This window comes from Peromyscus eremicus, chromosome 5 (assembly GCF_949786415.1).
Source record: "Peromyscus eremicus chromosome 5, PerEre_H2_v1, whole genome shotgun sequence".
Taxonomy (NCBI): domain Eukaryota; kingdom Metazoa; phylum Chordata; class Mammalia; order Rodentia; family Cricetidae; genus Peromyscus; species Peromyscus eremicus.
This window is the reverse complement of record NC_081420.1, coordinates 91,302,190-91,323,696: the sequence shown is the minus strand read 5'-3', so window position 1 is coordinate 91,323,696 and position 21,507 is coordinate 91,302,190. Positions and strand designations below refer to the sequence as shown.

At 43.9% G+C, this 21,507-nt stretch overlaps 1 protein-coding gene across 1 annotated transcript in view; it reads right to left on the bottom strand.

Annotated features, from left to right (window-relative positions):
* Cdyl2 (chromodomain Y like 2) overlaps positions 1 to 21,507 on the bottom strand; it is a 62,163-nt gene that overhangs the window by 23,441 nt on the left and 17,215 nt on the right. The window contains exon 3 of the mRNA XM_059263054.1: positions 3,133 to 3,350. Coding sequence (XP_059119037.1) covers positions 3,133 to 3,350 — 218 coding nt within the window. The remainder of the gene's footprint in view (positions 1 to 3,132; positions 3,351 to 21,507) is intronic.

Here is a 21,507-nt window from a genome sequence, read left to right as displayed (position 1 = left end):
TCAGACTAAACAGAGCTGGAGAGAGAATAATCAAACTGGAAGATCTGAAGAAGTCTCCCTGAGCCCAGATCAGAGAAATAAGCAGAAAACACAAATAAGAAGGTAACAAGTATAACTCTTTAGGTGTCAAGGAGAACAGGCAGAGCCATGTCTGAGGCGGAGAATGTATGTAGGTGGACTGCATTCCAACCTGGACACCATAAGGGAGAACACATTTCCAGCATGTTCACTAGCTCCTGGCCTCACTTTCCATCTTCCAAGCCAGCAATGGCCAGCCAACTCTACTTGATGCTCACTCTGTCTCTCTCTGACACTAATTCTTCTGTCTTCCTCTTCTGCACTAAGGACCCTGTGATTGACACTGAGACCACAGAGACCTTCCCTTCCAAAATAATCTCTTCATCTCAAAGTCAGCTGAGGATCAACCTTCATTCCTTCAGAAACATTAATGCCCAGGCATGCAACTTAACATCGTCTTAGGTTCTGAGATGAGGACAGGAGCATCTTGGGGGAAATGGTTTAAGTCTGCTTAATACATGCCTGAATTTTGAACATCACAAAAGCCAATATAGAGCAAAGATAAATCTTGAAGTATCCATAGGTAAAAGAAAGCTTAACTCCAAGGTAAACCTTTGGCCAGAGGATAGTTCTAAAGAAGACTAGCAAACACTGGAGGGAGGTAATGGAATATAGTGTTCAATGCGCCGAGAGAAACATCTATAGGACAAATCCTTCACCAATCTGACTGGCCAATCAAAGGCAATGGTAAAAACTGGGTATTTTCAGCCCAGGAGAGCTTATCACTCAAAGACTCTCAAAGAATATAAATACAAAGGCATGGACTTCAAGCAGAGGAAAAGTTTTATTCAGAAAGAAAAACTTATAGATAAACTAGAAGAAATTCAATGTGAGAGAGACAGATGCCCACCAGAAAGAATGAACGGAGACAGGCTTTGAGGAAAGTCTGAATGGCCAGGTATGACAAACCAGGCATGGTAGACACACCTGCATGGCTAGCCTGTTCCTGTGTGTCCCTGTTAGCTTTAGCTGTCAACCTGACCCAGCACAGAGTCATCTGAGAGGAGAAGGCTCAATTGACGAATTGTCTAAATCAGCTGTGGGCAAGTCTGGTGGGGGAATCTTCATGATGTAGGAGGGCACAACCCACTGTGGGTGGCACCATTCCTAAGGTAAGTGGTTCTGGGTTGTGTAAGAAAGCTAGCCAAAAATGAGCCAGAAAGCAAGTCAGAAAGCAGCATTCTCCCATGGTTTCTGCTTTCAGGCTCCTGCCTTGAGTTCCAGCCCTGATTTTTCTCAATGACAGACCCAGAAGTGTAAGATGAAATAAACCCTTTTCTTCTACTATATTGCTTTGGGTTTAAGTATTTTGTCACAGCAACAGAAAGGGAGCCTCAAACACTGTGGATGTTGGTGGTGGTGCTGGCTGAGACCATGAGCACTGGAAGAATGAGAAGCTGGGGGCAGGCACTGGACCCCTCTCCGAGCAGGAAAGTGGACAAGCTTTGAATTGTGAAGCCTTGTTTGCTGGCTCGTCCAGCGGGCCTGGTTCCCACTCCTGTGCTGACAAGAAAAACATCACAACACACCTTCTGATCTCAGAATTGAGTCAGTGCATCTAGCCATGAATGGACTTTTCACTTGTATTGTCAACCCACCCAATGACACATGGACACATCTTCTTCTACGAGGAGAAATTCAATTGTCACCGTGAAAGGGTCCCTCCCAGTCTGTTCACTAACAAGTAAGGTGGGCCTGCTAGGGACTCTGAGCAGCCTCAGTTTTATCTTAGTAACATCAAGAGCCTGCCTAGGCTAGCCCTGGGCACCAGACTCTCCTGAGCACCTGCATATGCTGTCTCTAATCTCACAAGCAAGACTCAGTGCCTTTTCTGTAAACAGGAGGTGCACAGGCATGGTCATTTCCCCTGGTAACAGAAATGGCAACAGAAGTGGGGGTGGGATTAGAACCCAGGTTGCTAGACTCCCAAATATACATTTGTCCTCCAATCCCTCCTCTTGGATTCAGTGGGATCTTTCTTTAGGGACTACCGTACCCAGGGCGCCAGCTCACCTGACTCGTCAAGCCACTGAAATCAGTGGATAACTCATTCTTATAACTGACTGAGGTAGATCAGGAATGCAGGCCATCATAAACCAGGCCCACAGCTCAGTAGGTAGAGCCCCCGGGTAACTCAAATCGATGGAGCTCAGTGTGGCATCCAGGATGACTGGGCACCCATTACCACACAAAGTTGTTCCTTAGAGGCAGAATGAACTAAAAGGTGTCATTGATTCAATTTATGGAAGGGAAATGATGTGCCTTTTTAAAAGCTTTTAAAAGGTAGTGAAGTAGAAAAAATGTAGGAAGAATCGGTCTCATGTGGATGTGTCATAATGAGCTTAAAATAACATGGGTTCCAGGTGTACGTGCATATGAGGAGCTGCCCATGGAGGAGCCCACACTCTAAATCCTACAGATGCTTGGGTGCTTCTGCTAAAGGTAGGCGAGGACAGTCCCCCAAAACTCCATGATTAGAGGAAGGGCAACAGCAACCACCTGCCTCATGAACCCCAAAGGCACCTGTCAGCTCTACTCTCACAATCTGTCAATCATTCTGGGCTGTCAGACCCACAACCTGATAAAAGAGCCATTATCTACAAGTCCAAGGACATGGCACCCCCACCACCACTTCATGGGCATTCCTGAGGCTGTCAGAGGCACCAGGGAATACCAGGCAATCCCACCAAGGCCAGCCTGGATGAGCAGCTCCTCTAGAGCAGCAGTTCTCGACCCATGGGTTGAGACCCCTTTGGGGACTGAACGACCCTTTCACAGGTGTTGCCTAAGACCACCTGAAAACACATATTTATATTACGATTCATAACAGTAGCAAAATTATGAAATAGCAATGAAAATAATCTTATGGTTGAGGGTCACCACAACATGAGAAACTGTATTAAAGGGTCACGGCATAAGAAGTTTGAGAACCACTGCTCAAGAGAGTGCCCAAACCCAGATGTGTTGTTAACTCCCCATGCTTCCGTAGACATTATGGACAAGAGAGTAGAGGGTGTTCCAAGGCCAGGAGAAGGAGGCCCAGAAGCTCTTTACCTCGGGCGTCAGCGCATTGTTATCTGAAGTCTGGCTGGAGAGAAGAATGTGTGTGAAGCCCTCTTCCTTCCGCACCACGATGTCACGAAACCGACAGTTGCTTTCATTCTGGCGGACGCTGTACCTGAGCCTCTTGTCAAAGACGTAGTCTTTCTCTGTCTCCAGCTTCCTCTTCACGGGACTGTGCAGGTTCAGGCCTCCATTGGTCAGAGCAGGGCCTTCAAAAACCAGAAAAGCTGAGTGAGAAACTGGCTTGCATTGCACTACCACATGATTCAACTACAGAAAGCCTAGATTTGCAGTGGAAAAGCCCAGAGTGCCCAGGGCCCCCTGTGCTCTGCTCTGGGAGAGTAAAGAGTCCGGAACATAAATGACATCTTCAAATTCAGAAAATAATCTGGGGGCTTTTAGCAAAGAACTGATGTGAGGGCCTGATCCCACTGTGGAACACATCTGTCAGTGAGCAGTCTGCTTATATTAGGATCCTTAACAACCAAGAACCCACTGACCCCTGGGGAGGCAGTCTGTCCATTGGTGGACATATGTAACTGACAGAGAATCCTTACTAACAGCACTGCTAGCCACTGGCCTGGATCCAACCAGTACCAACCTGCACCATGTGCTAATAAGCATAATGCTCCAAAACTATAGGTGCATTATCCCACTCAATGTGAAAGCTAGAAGTAGGGCTTTGAGTGCCCAAAGCTTAACTTCTGATGGTGAGTCCCAAACAAGCAGGGACCTCATGTTTCCACCTCCCCTCTCCCAAATGATTCATTTTTGTATCTTAGATATTAGTATTCACAAATGACCATAGAGTACCTTCACTAAAAAGACTTTTTAAAAAAAATTTTCTTTCTATTGCTTTAATAAGGACACCATGACCAAAGCAATTTGTGGAGGAAAGTATTTACTTCAGTTTACAGCTCTGGTCATACTGCACTAATGTGGATACAAAAGTGTTTAACAACAGCCAGGCATGGTGGCACATGCCTTTATTCCCAGCACTTGGGAGGCAGAGCAGTATTCTGTGAGTTCCAGACCAGCCAGGACTTCATAGTGAGACCCTGTCAAAAAATATACAAATGAAGGCTTTGATGAAATACTAGCTAATCACTTCCTACAATACAGAGAGAATTCTATGCTCTGAACAGGTGTGGGGAGCTGGTTCAATATCTGAAAATCAACTGGTGTAGTCAACCACACATGGAGTGTAAAGATGAAAAATCACATCCATCAACACATAAGAACAATCTCACAAAATCTCACAGAGGGCTGCATGTTCCCTTTGAAGGGGAACATCAACAAAACATCTACCACTTACATCATCCCTAATTGGGAAAAACTGGACTTCTCCCTCATAACACCCAAAGTCACTAAAGGGTACTCTTTTTCCTGCTCAACTTGATCTTAGAAGACCTAGCTAGTGTATGAAGACAAGAAAAGGCAATACAAATTATAGACATTGAGAGGGAAGAGAGGAGCTGGAGAGACAGCTCAGCGGTTAAGAGCACTGACTGCTCATCCAGAGGACCCAGGTTCAATTCCCAGCACCCACACAGCAGTTCACAACTGTCTGTATCTCCAGTTCCAAGGGATCTGACACCCTCACACAGACATACAAGCAGGTAAAATGCCAATGCACATAAAATAAAAATAAATAAATCATGAAAAAGAGAGAGGGAAGAGGAAAAAATGGCTATTTACAGACGGCAGAGTTGTTTACATAGAAGTCACCAAAGAACTGAAGGCCAAAAAAAAAAAAAAAATCAACCATTCCTGGAATTAATGAGAAAATTCAGCAAGGTTGCAAGATACAAGATTAATACACCTGTTAGTTACTGTCCAAGGTACCAATAATGAACAAATGGAATTTGACATTTAAAAAACAGTACCCAAAATACGAACTATATATAGTTCTAATAAAATATGTTATGGGATCTATATATAGAAAACTGTGACTCTGATGAAAGATGTGGAAGCATTTCTAACTAAAATGGAGAAGTATTGTGGCTTCAGTGAGACACATCCTCCATAGACTCATGTGTGTGAACACTTGGTCCCCAGTGGGTGGCGCTGTTTGGGCAGGTGGAACTGTTAGGAGACGGGGCCTTACTGGAGGACCACTCAGGGTGGGCTTGGAGGGTGTATCACCTCATACCACTTTGAGTTGACTATCTCAGCCTCTTGTAATGATGACATGTGATCAGGCAACTGCCTGCTCCAGTGCCTGTTGCCACACCTTCCTTACTAACTCCTCTCTCTGGAACCTTAAGCCCAAATAAACTCTTCTCTCTGTAAGCAGGCTTTGGTCATGGAGTGTCATCTCAGGGACAAAAAGTAACTAATACAAGAAGTATGCTGTGTTCATGTATCAGACCACTTACATAAGTAAGATGTCAACTCTTCCCAATTGATCTATGAGTTCAATGTAATCCTAGGCAAAATCCCAGCAAGCATTTTGTGCCTAGTGTCAAACTAATTCTGAACTTGTGTTTAGGAAGGAAAAGATATATAACATAGAAAAACAACACTTCAAGATGAGAAGAGTTGGTTCTCTCCCAGACTCAAACCTTAATAAAAAGCTACAGTGATCCAACGTACATGCATAGACCAATGAGTCACAACAGAGAACACATAAACAGAGGCTCACATACACAGTATCTGGACAATTCAGTCGGGAAAAGCACATCTTTTCCCAAGAAGTGCTACTGAAACAAACAGGAGTCCATTGGCAGAAGGAAAAAAAGTGAGCCTGGACATATCAATCACATCTGTCATGGCTAGCTGTCAACTTGATGTACAGCTATAGTTACCTGGGAAGAGGGAATCTCAACTGAAGAATTGCCCAGGACAGACTGTGGCCAAGTCTGTAAGACATTATTCTGGTTGGTAACTGATGTGGGAGTCCCAGTCCACTGTGGGCAGTACCATCCTTAGGCAGATGGAACTATGGAACTTGGCTGTATAAGAAAGCTAGCTAGGTAAGCCAGTAAGTGGTAGTCCTCAAGAGTTTCTGCTTCATTTTCCTGCCCTGATATCCCTCAACAGCAGGCTGTAACCAGTAAGAAATATAAACCCTGTTTTCTCAGAGTTTCAGTCATGGTGTTTATTACAGCAAGAGACCAAACTAAGACACCTTTCACACACACACACACACACACACACACACACACACACACACACACACACAGAGGCACATGCAATTTCTCTCAGAATTGATCACAGACCTAAATACAAAATGGCAATATGTCTAAAAGGCAACCAGATAAAGCTCTAGGGACCCTGGGCTTGACAATAAATTTCTATATTCAGCATCAAAAAAATCAAGTTCCATGATATTAAAAAAAAATGGGCAAGCTGAACATTATAAAAATTAGAAATTTCTGTTCCCTGGAGGGCATCCCTGAGAGAATTGGGAGACAAGATACACTCTGCATGAAAACAGTTTGCCAACTATTTATCTAAAAGATTCTTTTTGTATTCAAAATACACACAGAGCTGCAGTAAGAAAACAAACAACCCGACTTAAAAGTGGGCAGGAGATCTAAAGAGCCAAAGCGTGCCTTTTCACTGCAGAGGGAAAATCCTGGAGACGTCGGGCACATGGGGGGGATCCATTAAGGCACAAGGCAGCGAAAGGACTGGGGGATAGCTGGTGAAGACCGTGTACACAGCCACGCTCCCTGTTGATGGCCACACACAGCTTTGTAAAACCACTGTAAAAGGTTTGGGCTTGCCCCTTCTTTCTCCTCTAAACAAATCTCTTCATTTTTCTCGAACATCTTTATTCTTGAGAATGCCATACAGAGATGCAATGAAATATAGTCATATCCATCACCCATTACACCCCTCCATCTCCTCCCACGACCCTGCCACACTCCCCCTCCCAACTTTTCTCACGTTTAAGGTTATTTTTGCTTTTTTATTGTTTGAGAGTTTTGTGCCTGCATACAATGTGTTTTGATAGGCTCCCCTCCCCTCCCCTCCCCTCCTCTCTAATTGCTCACTTATATTCCCTACCACTTTCTCCTTCCCTGTGGTTTTTAAATGCCCGCTGAGTCCACTCAGTACTGCCAGAATGTACATCCACCCACTAGAGCACAGGACACCTACCAACAGCCGCACCCCCAAAAGAAAAGGATTCCACGGTGACCTGAAGACACCCTCATCTCTGCTGCCTTTGTGTTCTCACTGGTGAGGCTGAAAAAATGGCAGGCTGCATACACTACACTGAGAATTACCTTAACAGGGAATCTGATGAGGGAAATGTGATTTGAACACTGGTCCCATCTATAGAGGAGCCTGTCACAGGACACCTAACAGATTCAAACATTTCTTCAACAGGATACAATAAATATCCAGTCCTCTTTATGCCAACTGCGAGCTAAGCAACCCTCAAAAACCTAGTCATAAGGGAACAACCCCTCCTCTGCTGGCCAGCCTGCCTCCTATTAATAATGTGTCCTGGAACACTCTGTGGGGATGCTGTGTGGACAACAAGAAAACAGAGGTGTATTTGAGACTCAAGAGACATGTGTGCCCTTGACAAATATGCTATTCATTACACATCACATGAGGTCAAGCCGGGTTCCAGGCAATGCAAGGCAATGAACAAGGGATCAAGGTCTAAAGAGAGCAGCAACAGGTGTATGAGAGAGGAAACTAATATTGAAGTTGTAACTTCAGCTCAAGCATCTTGGGGAAGAATTACTGCAAGAGCCCTTTAGCCTAGGGCTGTGAACTGCTGTCCTCTTCCTATTTCAGGGGAGCCCTTTTTGTTACAGGCCTCTGGTATCAGGTGGTAGCAGACTGACCTCTGCAGACATGACAGGCTTGGTTCGCCTGAAGTTTCACAGGGGCTAACCTGGGTCCTAGACTTTCCCTAGAGGATGATTTCACTCTATCTGTTACCACCCTGTATTTTCCCAGCATGCCTAGGAATAGAAGATAGTATGCTATGTCCTGAGGTGTTCAAAGGAATAGTAAGATCATGAAAGAATTAACTGTCACAGGAGAAACACTACAGAAGTTACCCACCATATGCCCCCTGAGACAAGGTCAAGGTTTTATCCTGATCTGAATTGAGAAGAAGCAAAGAGAAACTTTCTCTATTTCTTTAATGACTTAAAAAAGAAAAACCTAGACACATCAATCTCCAGAAGTCCTTCCTCCTGCCTCTACCAGGACAAACACCGGAGCCTCTACAGACATCTACTAAGAGCATCCTGAATCCTAACTCTCTTTAGTGTCTACTGACATCTTGAGTAGGACTTGTTAAATATTTAGCTATCTAGGGAATGATTTTGCTGTAATGGAATTGTTTTGTTACCATTTGTTTTCATAGATTTGATGAGCAGCTTCAGTGTGGTAATTCAGAAAGAGCTCCCATATATGCTCTCTTCCTCAAGTTTCTATTAAAATCTCATTGTGATACAAAAGACAGAGATGGGGGAGGGAGGAAGAGGAGGGAAAAGAGAAGATGGGAGGGGAAGGGAAGGGAGGGGAAGGGAGGGGAGGGGAAGGGAGAGGAGGGGAGGGGAGAGGAGGGGAGAGGAGGGGAGAGGAGGAGCAAAATTCTCCCTCTCCTGGCAGCTAGCACCTGCCAATAGCTCCTTAGCATCCATCAATAGCTCCTCAATAAGGAGAGGACCCTGGAGAGCATCTCCCTCATCTATCATCTTTTCTTAAAAAGCTAAACATAGCATATAAAGATTCACCACCTCTAGGTATTTATAAGCCAAGTCTATCTGGAAATCTTACAGCTGCAAATAATACGAAAAGAACAAAACACTGTGGCTTTTTTCTCAAACGCCCCCAGAAGCAACCACTATGTCCTTTCATGGGCGAATGGATCAACAAAAGGACACATCCACAGGATGGAATATTACCCAGTGATAAAGATAAATTAGCTGCTGCTCTCATTTTAATTCTGTTGCTACAACAAATAACCCTGACCAAAAGCAACTTAGAGAAGAAAGAGTTTATTTGGCTTACAGTTCCAGGATGTAGTCCATTATTATGGGGAAGTCAAGGCAGGAACTTAAAGCATCATGTCCACAGCCAAGAGCAGTAAGACAATAAATGCAGGGGCCCTTGCTGGCTTGTCTTTCTACTCTTACACACAGTTTGGGGTCCCAAGCCAGGGAATGGTGCTGCCCACAGTGAACTAGGTCTCCCTCCGTCCATTAACAATCAAGAGAACCCCCAACAGACATGGAGCAACCTGAGCTGGACAATACCCTGACTGAAGATTTCTTAATGGGTAATTCTAGGCTGAGTCAAGTTTATAAGTGAAACTAACCAGCTACTGAGCCACACGAGGGGGGTTTAAAGGCATGTCACTTAGTGGAAGAAGCAACTGTGGGAGACTGGTGTATTCTATGATTCCAATTCAGTGACATTCTAGAGAAGAGGAAGTGATAAGAGCGGTAAAAAGATCAGCGGTTGCCAGGGAACCCGAAGAGGGGGAAGGTGGCAAAGGTGAAGCAGCCGAGACAGGCTTTCCAGTGACTCTGTGCGGCACTACAGTGGAGGAGGAGAGAAGACATTAAGCACTTGCGCAAACCAAAAGAACTCCACAGCACAGAGGAGCTTAAATGTGCAAAACTAGGAGCCTCATGAAGAGGTCCTGGGATCGCAGGATGAAATGCAGAATGTCAGAGGGGACCTAAAGGTGTTAAATATGGAAGAAATCACCTCCCAGAAGGTGGAAGAGACCCCAGCAACCTCGGAAATGTGAGGAAGCTGAAAACTGAAGGAAGGAAGAGCACACGGGCTACACGTACCCTCAGAAACAGCTGGTTCCCACCCAGGGAAGTCCCCGAAATTCTGCTGCTGCTGTGCACACACAACCAGAACTGAGTGACTTGACAATGAGGTGGCAGGTGGGAGGGGTAAGAGGGGGAATTTACAGACTAGTACCCCCAAGGGTGACAGCTCAGATTTGAAGACATCACCAGCAAACACTGATACTGCCTACAGAAGAGTCTGTGCCTAGGCTGCACACATAGGTTAGTGTAAATGTGTGTAAGCTGTGTTTCTTTCACTGAAACTGATGAAAGCAGGAATTAATGGCATCCTAACTGCAAGGAGCACCCCTGAAGCCCAAATCTTGATTTCCAAGAACCCTAGGGCTGACTCCAGCACTGCAGCCAGAATCACCCAAGTAAGCTTACAGGGCCAGAATAGGATGAAGTGCTCACATAAAGCAGGACCCCAACCATGACAGGGTTTGTCTACAGGATACATGAACCAAATGGAAATCTCCCATGACCAAAGCTGCAACAAAATGAGCAACAAATAGTTTGGTATTATAACAATAAAAAAATAACTGTCTATGAGTAGATATGGGTGTAGATAAATGACAGAAGGAATAGATAAAAGTAGAACAGACACACCTCCCATGTAGAATTCCAAATATTTAGTGTAAATGCTCCAACCTACCAGGGCTGCAGAGGTGGCTCAGTGGTTAAGAGCAATAGTTGCTCTTGCAGAAGACCAAGTTCCCAGCACCCACAGGGTGGCTCACCACTCCCTATAACTCCTGTTCCATGGGATGTGACACCCCCTTCTGGCCTTCATGAGCATTGCATTCACGTTCACATACCTACACACACATACACACACAATTAAAAAATAAAGCCTATAAAAATAGTCTGCCATGGACCTTCCTTAGAAAAGAGTCTACTACTGTCACTTTGCAAGACCAGCATAATTCCTTACTACATTCTAAATCTCATCCTTTGTCTTAGTTATGGTTTCTATTGCTGTGAAGAGACACCATGACCATGGCAGCTCTTATAAGGAAACATTTCATTTGGGGCTGGCTTACAGTTCAGAGGTTTAGTTCATTATCAGCATGGTGGGAAGTATGGCAGCATGCAGGTAGACATGGTGCTAGAGAGGTACCTAAGAGTTCTGCATCCAGATCATCAGACAGCAGGAAGGGAGAATGACTCTGTGCCTGGCTTGAGCTTCTGAAACCTCACAGCCCACTCCCTGCGTCACAATTCCTCCAACAAGGCCACACCTCCAATAATGCCACTCCCTATGAGTCCATGAGCACCACTTTCATTCAAATCTCCACATCCTTATACCCACAGGTAAGTGAAGCTACCACTCTCATCAAAGACGCCTCTCTTTATAGCAAATTGAGACCATCACAGAAAAACCAAAAGGAGACAAAGGAGACATCAATGGATTATGGGGAACCCTATTCCTATTCCTATACCTACATCATAGCTCTTGTATCTATGGTTCAAGGAACATCTCAGAAGAGGCGGAAGAAAGATTGTAAGAAAGAGCTGGAGTATAAGGAAGCCTCTGTAAAACAGTCTCTCCTAGAAATGGCTGCATAAACAAGACAGGAACAATGGTAATATCAGTGGACATGTTAGCATGAAAGGGAAAATGTTCATGGAGTTTCCATCTCTAGACAAAGAACTACAGGCAGCTATTGACTGCTGGCAGAAAAATTAGCCTTCCCCAGGGATGAGCCCTCTTACTGGCTGTCCAATGCAGAGTGGTCATCTTTGAAACCACATACACACAAACAAAAACAGACTCCACAATTCGTGTGTGTGTGTGTGTGTGTGTGTGTGTGTGTGTGTGTGTGTGTGTAATAAATATAAACAAAGAAAACAGGCTATCAACTTGAGAGTCGGGGGAGCATGGGAGGGGTCTGAGAGAGGGTAGCTGGAAGGGGATGGAGGAGAAAAGGAAGAGGGAAGTGATGTCATTGTATTTCAGAAAACAACATTTAAAAATACTCCAACCTCAAGGACATGGAATATGACTTTATTTCTTAGATGTGAGGTGTGCATAGTGACTTCTTTTGTGAGGCACAGGCAGTGTGGCAAAGAGAAGGGAGTTGTAACCATACAATGGATAATCCCAACAATAAGCCCTGGATAGTCACCATCAGCAGGGTATATCAAACCCACAGTATGGCCCTTTGTTATGATATGATGAGATGGGGACCTGTCCTCTGGGGTCTACCTCCAAAAACTTACAACCCCAGTGTAATGGTTTTCCATGAAAAAACCATTAGACAAATCCAGTGGAGAACATCTTGCCCCCTCTTACCTCAGAAGGTCACTAAAAAGAAAGAAAGTCTGTGAGACTGCCACAGCCAAGAGACACATGATGACTAAACAGTATCTTTGATGAGACTCTGGAATGTCACTTGGTAAAAATGAAGGAAACCTGAGTAAAGTATGGGCTTTAGTTCTACCATACTAAGGTAGCAAGACGTGAATAGGTGAAACTATGTGGGCATGTAAGGACTATCTGTGTTAGTGTTCCAATTTTCTTGTAACTCTAAAACTATTATTAAAAGTGGGGCTTATTTTAAAGAGTCTATGTTAGTCTGGAGAGATGGCCCAACAGTTAAGAATATAAACTGTTCTTGCAGAAGACCCGGAGTCAGGAGTCAGCTGTCACCTCCTGTGTCAGGCCGCCCACAGCTGCCTGTAACTCTAGCTGCAGGGGATCTGGTGCCCTCTTTTGGGCTCCATGAGCACCTGCACTCAAAATGCACATACTCACATACAGACATACACATATACATGCAATTCAAAATAATAAATCATCACAGCCCAGCTCAGCACACTAAAATTTTCTGGCAATATTGGCACTGAATCTTGACTCTCTGAGGACAGCAAGGCAGGCTCAGAATCCTGCCTGATCTAATGTAATACAGGACATGTGCCAAAGCATCCAGGACCTGTTCATGAGCACCCAGAACTCCAAGTCCATGTCTGGATGATATCAGACTTCCACTGGACTCCAGCCAAAAGACTGAGAAGCAACATGGTTCAGACCCTTCATCAAAACTGTAAGTTTAGGAATCTCAAGCTGGAAGCCAAGGTAGGGACCAGGAAGTGCTCTTCTGGGTCCCCAGGAGGTGGGCCGTGGACACACGGGATGCTGTGGGTATTAGCTCTGCCAGGCACAGTGCCCATATCATCCCACAGCTTCTGTAAAGCCACCTCATTTGATAATTATCTATTACTCAAAAGCAACCCAGCTTTGTCTGATATCAAGATGCAGCTTCTGCCACCCAGCAGGATCACTTAATGAACTTCAGAAAGTATACACAAGTATTTAATTAAAAGGCTGGTGCTGACAGAGCTGTGTCTCCAGGGTTAACCCTGAATACTTGACGACTGAGATGGTGACACTTTCTGCAGAATATACCCATTCATCGTGCACCAGGCTAGTAACAAAGGGTTCAGGTACGGGTGCTGCACCCAGTGGGCTCTAGCTCCCACCCGGAGATAAGGTAGACATTGGGAGTGGGAGTGTTTCCACACTTTCAAGACAGCAAGAGTGGTATGGCACACTCCCATTTCTCAGAAACCAGTGGCCCTGTTCTGAGCAGCTCTAACAGTTCTGTGGAATGGGACTGGAGAGTCCATCTTCCGGATAAGGTAAGTGTGTATCTTGTCAGATGTCACGTGTATTTTACATAATAGAAGCAGGACTGGATCCAGCTGTCTCTCATCTTATTTCATCTATTCTATTACCTTCTGAATCTAATGATGGGCAAGCTGTTCAAGAAGGTGACAGGGTTCCAAAATAGAGGAATAGAGTTCCTGCTTTTGTGCTATGATGACGGCAATGAAAAGCTACCATGATAACGAACACCAGAAGTGGCTGTAGATCAGAAGGTAACAGAAAATGTGATAAAGGGCCAAGGTAGACATCTCTGGGCTCCAAGGCCATGCCTCCCTATTGGAGCCCAGAGAGAGTCAGCTCTGACTAGTCTAGCCTGATGCTGGGTGCACGTGGCTGACACTGACTTGGGAAGACACAGCACTGTTGAACCAAGAAATGACAGGAGCCTCTGTGAGACCTGGTATATATCACTGTGCCTGCATCATTCTTTCCAAGTCTCCCCCACCTCAGGAGAATCTGTCAGAAGCTGCTTCCTCACTCCAGCCTTTCACTTTGCATCTCAAGGAACTGTTTTCAGGGCTCTCTTCCTCTGAGCATCTCAACACCCTCCAGAGAGATGGCAACAATCTGGCAGAGAAAGAGCCTTGGGATACAGGAAAAGCACAGGGCTATGATGTTAGATGGCAGGGAACTGTCAACCCTCAGTCTGCTAATTGGGAGGAATCCTACAGGAGCATCTGGCTCCTGCTCCTCAGATGAATGTAACAGGACATATTTTCTAGGGTTGTTCTCAACTATACATTAAGGAGCATACACCAAAGTGCCCAGCTCCATCTAAGCTCTCCCCTCACATGAACCGTAGGACACCATACTCATTATCTTTCTCTTTCCTATGCCCAAAATGCCTGCTTCTCCTATTAGCACAAGAATCTGAGTTCAATCCCAGGAGGGCACATTAGCTTACTCAGTAAGCTCCAGGTCCCCAGTAAGACACCTTGTCTCATGAAACAAGGTAAATAGTTCCTGAAGATGACACCTAAGGGTGCCCTGTGTTCTCCATAGGGACATTAGCAAGTATTCATGTGCACCCCAATCCCTATGTATAAGAGCAACTTAAAGGAAGAAATTTTTATTGTGGTCCATGATACAAAGTATATAGTCCATTATAGTAGGCCAGGTCTCCTACAGTGGAGCCAGCTCTAGTCTGCTCACACCTTGGTAGATCGGGAAATGGGGGAAGGAACATGGCAGTACTCAGCTGGCTTCCTCCTTTACCCCTTTTTATCCATTCTAGGCCACCAGCTCAAGTGATGTTGGCATCCTCCCTAGTGAGACCTCTTTGGACAAATTCTCACAGAGACACCCAAAGGTGAGCCTCAGTGATGATCCAGATGCTTAATCCAACCAAACTGATAATCGAAATTAACCTTCAGATATACCAAGCTGCTCAAAGGAAGGAGAAGCTAAGTCCCCCTCCACCCTCCACTCCACACCCAGGCCAAAGCTGGGGGCATTCCAGGTCCAGAGGGGAGGAACCATCCTGCTGAGCCCAGCAATCAAGGGAAGTCACCACTTGCTTTTAAGCCCCACCCTACATCTCATGGCTCAAAGATGGCTACCACTGGCTTCTAAACCCCACCCTACCTCTCCTGATTGCAAGGCTGGAGAGCTTGCTCACCTGCTTTGTGCCTTCACTGTCACACACAGGAAATGAGTAACACTCTCCCTGCCTCATAGGACGATGAATACGGAAATCATGCCCACTCCATGTATTGAATGGAGGGAACCATCATCACTCTAGCTTCTATCTGGTCCCACCAAACCTTCCTTTGAAGTACAAAGGAATAGTTAAGATGACTAGGTAAAGTGGGACAGTATCTTTGCACCAAACACAGAGACGAGACAGAGAAAACACAAAAGGAGAATTCAGTAAGATGAAGCTGGGCTCACACACATGGTGATCTTCTCTGAGTAAGAGAAGCAAGAGCAGCAAGCAGGTCGAAGAGAAGGGAGCCTCGGGAAGGGGCCTCTTTCAGGCCCCTGGACTCAAAGTCTTCTCTGCAAGATGGGAGAAGAGACCTCAGTGTCAGGGTCACCAGACAGGGATGAAGTGAGGCTCCCTCCCCACTTCATGAGGGCCAAAGGATAGTAACAAAAAGATAGGCTGTGCTTGAGAATGCTGGGCGAGTTGGGGGCAAACACAAAATGATATGGAGAGATGGGTGAATCGGAGAAAAAGTAAAGAAAAAGCAAATACAACCTTCCCTGTCCAAATGAGCCAGCACACCAAAATTCCAAAGAGTGCAGGCTGGAAACATGAGTTACGTCAAACATAAAATCATTATCACGAGACAATCTGACAAGGACTTTAAGAGAGTAATATTTCAAAGGCTCTGAGTGATATATACAAGAAAAATACACATTTGAGATAATTTAGAAAACTTCAGACAAAAGCGGAAGAAACAAGGACGAGTGCAATAAGCAGAATAATGAGCTAATTAAAAAGCAAGTGTCAAATATTTGTGTATCCCAGATAAAGGATTAATACCTCCAAGTTGTAAAGAGCTTTGAAACACCGAGGATAAAGAAAATAAAACAGCCTCTGGAACAAAATGAACAAAACACACACAATCTACAAATATTACACCAGAGCAGCTTTTAAGTAAGAGAAGACTTCAACTTCACCCCAAAGAATAATACAAATTGAAATTCATAAAATGAGATGTGAAAATTAAAACTGCATTCAAATATCATTCACTTTGTCCCCCTTAGCTTGGTGAAAGCTCACCATATGGATGGTATACTCTGCCGCAGAGAATGATGGGAGTTGGGATTTCTCTTCACTGTAGCAGGGAAGTAAAAGAGGACTCATCATCATGAAAGGGAATTTTGTGCTCTCTGACAAAGCTGGTTCTGTACCCACTCTCAGTTCTACTTCTAGAAATTTGACTTGGAACTGTACCTTCAACAGTACAAAATATACACGTGTAAGGGTGTTCTTTAGACAGTATCTATTCTTGGACATTATAAAAACTACCTAAGTGATACATGTGTGAGTGGAATAAAGAGAAGGGCATTCACATGATGGAATATCATAACATCATACAGCTGTAAAAGAGAAGCTCTCTGTCTCTCTCTGTCTCTCTGTCTCTCTCTCTGTCTCTCCCTCCCTCCCTCCCTCCCTCTCCCTCTCTCTGATATCCACAGTGGGAGATGCTAAATAAAGCACAACTACATGGTGAAATACCATACAGCAGCTATAAGAAAGAAGAGTATAGTCTGTATAAACATAGAGAGTGACTAAAAAAATAACATTTCAACTGAACAAAGAAAAGTCTCAAAAGTCACCTTTAGTATGAGAAAGATGAAAAAAACACAGGTAAGTTCATCACACCCCCTGCTGGGGAGCGACCAGCAATTGATGGTGGCTGGGGCGGGAGAGTCGTTCTTTTACGAGGGAGTTCCCACTGGTAGGTTTTTCACGCTCTAATAGATGGCCCCTCACCCATGTACATCTGAGCAGCACTAACTTGACTCGGTGAGTTAGCAAAAGAAAAGAAGAAAACATGAAATTCGGAGAGGCACATGGTGGAGGAGGAATATGAGGGGAGTTAGAAATGGAGGGGTAGATATAATCATATTTCATTATATACCTGTATGAAAATCTCAAAAATAAAGTCATAACTAAAAACAATAAATAAATAAATAATAAATAAATTAACAAACAAATAAATAAATTTGCTCATTTCTGCAAAAGGAAACAAGGGAAGTATAAACCAGAGAACAAAAGTACCGGCGACCCACGTGCAGTTGGCAGCAAAAAGGGATGGTAAGGAGTGGTACTGCTCTGAGTCCTTCTGTTTAACTTTTGGATGCATGCTAAAGCACATTAGGATACAAAATGAAATCTACCGATAATAAGATGAATAAACTAAGTGCAAACAGAAGGAAGTGAGCTGCGTGGTATTTCAAATGAATCACACTCCTTGAAGGAGGAATGAGAGCACAAACAGAAATGGGGTTTGGACCCAACAACGACTCCACCCCCTTCAGTACATCTTTGTGGGTTTCCTTGGCATAGTGATCAAGATGGATCACCGCTTACAGTTACTGAATGAAGAGGGCAGGCTGAGAAAAAGACAACACATGATGTTGTACAGGAACAGAAGTAGGGGCAGGCCCCTATGGAATGGGGGCAGACAAGGAAGAACACGACTAAGTGAGCATGGAACTGGAGGACTCTGCACAAAGCAACTTTTAAAATGATATGCACTCGAGGGCTGGAAAGATAACGCTTAAGAGCACTTGTGTTTGCAGAGGACCCGGGGTTCAGTTGCCAGCATCCACATGACAGTGTACAACTGTCCATAACTTCAGTGTCTGGAAATCTGATGTCCTCTTCTGACCTCTGAGGGTTACCAGGCAGGCGTGTGGTGTACACATACATGCAGTCAAAGCACCCACACACATAAAACAAATAAATACATATTTTTTAAGTTTAAGTTTAAAAAGATTACATGTTCTTCCTAACTCTGGCAGCTGCAAGGGCTTAAAGCAAATGAAATCAAAACACATCAGTGAGCATGCCTAGCTAGGTCTGACATGATGGTTCCTAAGTAATAATTCCCACTAAGATATATCCAGGGTGTCTGGAGAAAGGGCTGTTTCGGAGGGTTGGCCAGATGAGATATATAAATATAAATGGGCTAGAAAAATCTTACCATATCAGCAAGGAAAGAAGTACTAAAAAGTCAAATAATTAAATAACCAGACACGTCAAAAGGTCATAAGAGGATATTTGAAGGAACTTCAAATTTGGCACAATGTGAACATCAAACTAATCCTCAGCACAAAATACTAAGAGTCTGTAAGTGAACATGGGGATGAATGACAGAGGATGGTACACAGAAGATACATATGAATGTACGCATGTGCACAGAAGGAAAGTAACCATGTCAAAATACCAAAAATGGTGAATCTGAAAAGGGACTTAATATTTTCTCAAGTTTGAAATCACCTCAAAATAGAGTTATATGTGTTTTTTAAACATAACTATCCTATATATAAGAACAAATTAAAACTTTATACAAGGAATGACTCTAAGAAAGGAATAGTCCTAAGAGTCCCATTTTCTAGAAAGATATCTTACTTTGACAAAGCACTCTGAATGTCAAGAAAAATAAACAAACAAGAGTGAGAAACTAAAGAATGTAATAGGTAAAGAAACGTTCCTAAAATATAGCTTATTAAAAATAACATTGTCAAAGTGGACTAATAAACTAATAGCAACAATAACAGAGGGTTGAAGGAAATGATCTGCTATTATCAAAATGCTAGGACTAAACACCAATCTGGAATTTTATACCCACCTAAAATAGCACTTAAAGTACCAAGTACATGAGCATTTTCAGATATCCCCCACACTAAGAGACATTGTCTAACATAGACTCTATAAGAAATATTCAGGAAGGCTTCAGAAAGATCAAAAGGTCAGTTGAGAAGAAGACATTGGAATAAAAGAAAACAGGACAAAATGTTTCCATTAAATGTAATTATTGGCTATAAAAGTTGGTGTTTAACAACATTGAGTATACAAAGCAATAACAAAAATATGGGAAGGGTAAGTTCAATGACAACTTAAAGATAAACAGAGGTGCCTTGCTATACTAAGTCATAGTGGAGAAAAGGTTGTAGTGAAGTACGTACACTAAATACAATTCATAGCTACTTTCCAAATCAGCCCCAAAGTAGGAATTACAGTGGAAAATGTATCTGTGCAATAAAAATCATTCATCAGGGGATAAGAGTGGGAGAAAGAGCATATAAAATTATTTCAAAATTAAGTGAAAAATAAAATAAGAAAAACAACTCAATATAGAAATAATTACACAAATCTATGAATAGATTAACTCATATTAAGTCAGAGATCATCAGATGGGACAAAAGAACAACGGAGTTGTCTATTGACCATTATCCAAGGAAAAACTAGGAAAGACACAAAAAGGAACCTCAGCTCAGCTCCTAACAGGGAAGCTGTGATGCTCAATGGATGGAGAATGCTAAAAGAAGCCAGGCCATGCTGTCAGTGTGCAGGTAACACTCACAAAAACACATGGAAACTTGCCATATGACAGACAAGGGGACATCTCCCCTAGGTCTAGGGACAAATTGTCAGGGAGGGTAGAAGATAATGGGTTGAGGGCATTGGCAGGGGAAGAGGACATAACAAGCTAGGAATGAACCACAGAGAGCTTCTTACATGCAACATCAATTCTCAGGAATATGGTAAGGCTCAGGAACTGGGCTCAAGTGTTCGACCAAGAGCCTGCCAAGTTCCAGGTACAGGGGAGTACCAGCATCCCTCTGGACAGGGAGGAAGGACAAGTTTAAACATCACTGAGAGGTTCTACTTCCAAGAAATGGATGAATGGGCAATGCCAGCCCCATTGCCAACACAGACACTCGTAGGTTCTATGACAGTACTTTGATGGTTATGGTAGCTGGACCAGGAGCAATTTATTCTCACTCCAGGATAATCCAAAACAGAGATTCATGTCATTTTGTGTCTTTGCTCAGCTTTTCACTACAATGGAATACTCCTGAGATTATGAGTATTTACCATGTGATCTATATAACTGGCCCCATTCAAGCCTCACTGCAACCCTGGAAGATACTGTTTTCACCTTCAATTTATAAAAGAGAAAGCAACAGCCAAGCATCCCAGTTTCGTTTCTGCTAATGTGATAAAATACTCAGACAAAAAGCAACCATATGGAGAAAGTGTATGTCATATTACAATTCCAGCTTCCAGTCCATCACTGTAAGGAAGTCAAGGCAGGAACTTCAAAGAGCCAGTCACACCACATTCACAATCACAAGCAGAGAGATGTAAATGCATGTGTGCTCACTTGCTTCCTGTGCTGAACTAGATTTCTCTACCCTTATACGGTTCAGAACTGCCTGACTAGGGAATGGTGCTACCCACAGTGGGCTGGGTCTTTCCATATCAGAGTTAATTAAGTTAATTAAGACAATCACCAACAGACACACCAACTGGCCAGTGTAGACAATCCCTCACTGAAGCCCTCTTCACAGGTAATTATAGGTTGTGTCAAGCTGGCAAAACTAGCTATCACACCAAGGCTAGACCACTGCAAGGTGTCAAGCATCAAGATCCAAGCTGAATGGAAGACAGATTCAAGTAGGCTTTGAAACCTGTCCTGAATTTTCCTGCTGGGGTGGGCTCCAAGGGATATACCACTCTTCTGCCCAATTGCTCAGGCTTTGTTCCATATGTTCTATCATGCTGTTACTCCTCTCCACTGTGGGATCTTTGGGGGACAACCAGAGATTTATTCAGCTTTGACTGCAGCGCTGAGTGTAGGGCCCAGAAGACACCACATGTTCAACAGTGTTCACCACATTCACAACTGAGCAAGCCAGCAAGTCCAGAAAACCAACTCAAGCAATTCCCAAAATACCACCACGGGCCAAATTCATAAAGCAACATTATTCCTGATGGCTACATACCGCATCTGCCTCCCTCACTGATCACAAAGCCCAGTCTCATGAAACACGAGGCTCATTTCCAAATGTCGAAATGGAAATGTGTTTTCCACCATCAGGTAGATTTCTCACCCTGATCACTCACTTCTACTTAAGCTACACCTGGCTCTCTGCCTCCCACAAGCCAAGTGAGATCTCACCCCTCCTAGATATCTGAAGAGACAACAAGGTGTGGTATGGATGCTACATCTTCCTTCCCTCATGAAGATGGTAGTAGTACATTGTGGGGCTTCAGTCATTGCCATATAGAATGAAGCCAGAAATCCCCCAGATGTAATGCCTGCCTCCCTCCTGCCCTTGTTAGCGCTCTTGTCTTTATGGGGTCCCCCGTGACATCTTCTTCTCCCAGCAGTTTATCCACCCTGCTCTACAGCTTGTGTTACATTGTCCTCTGTCTATTCAGCGCAC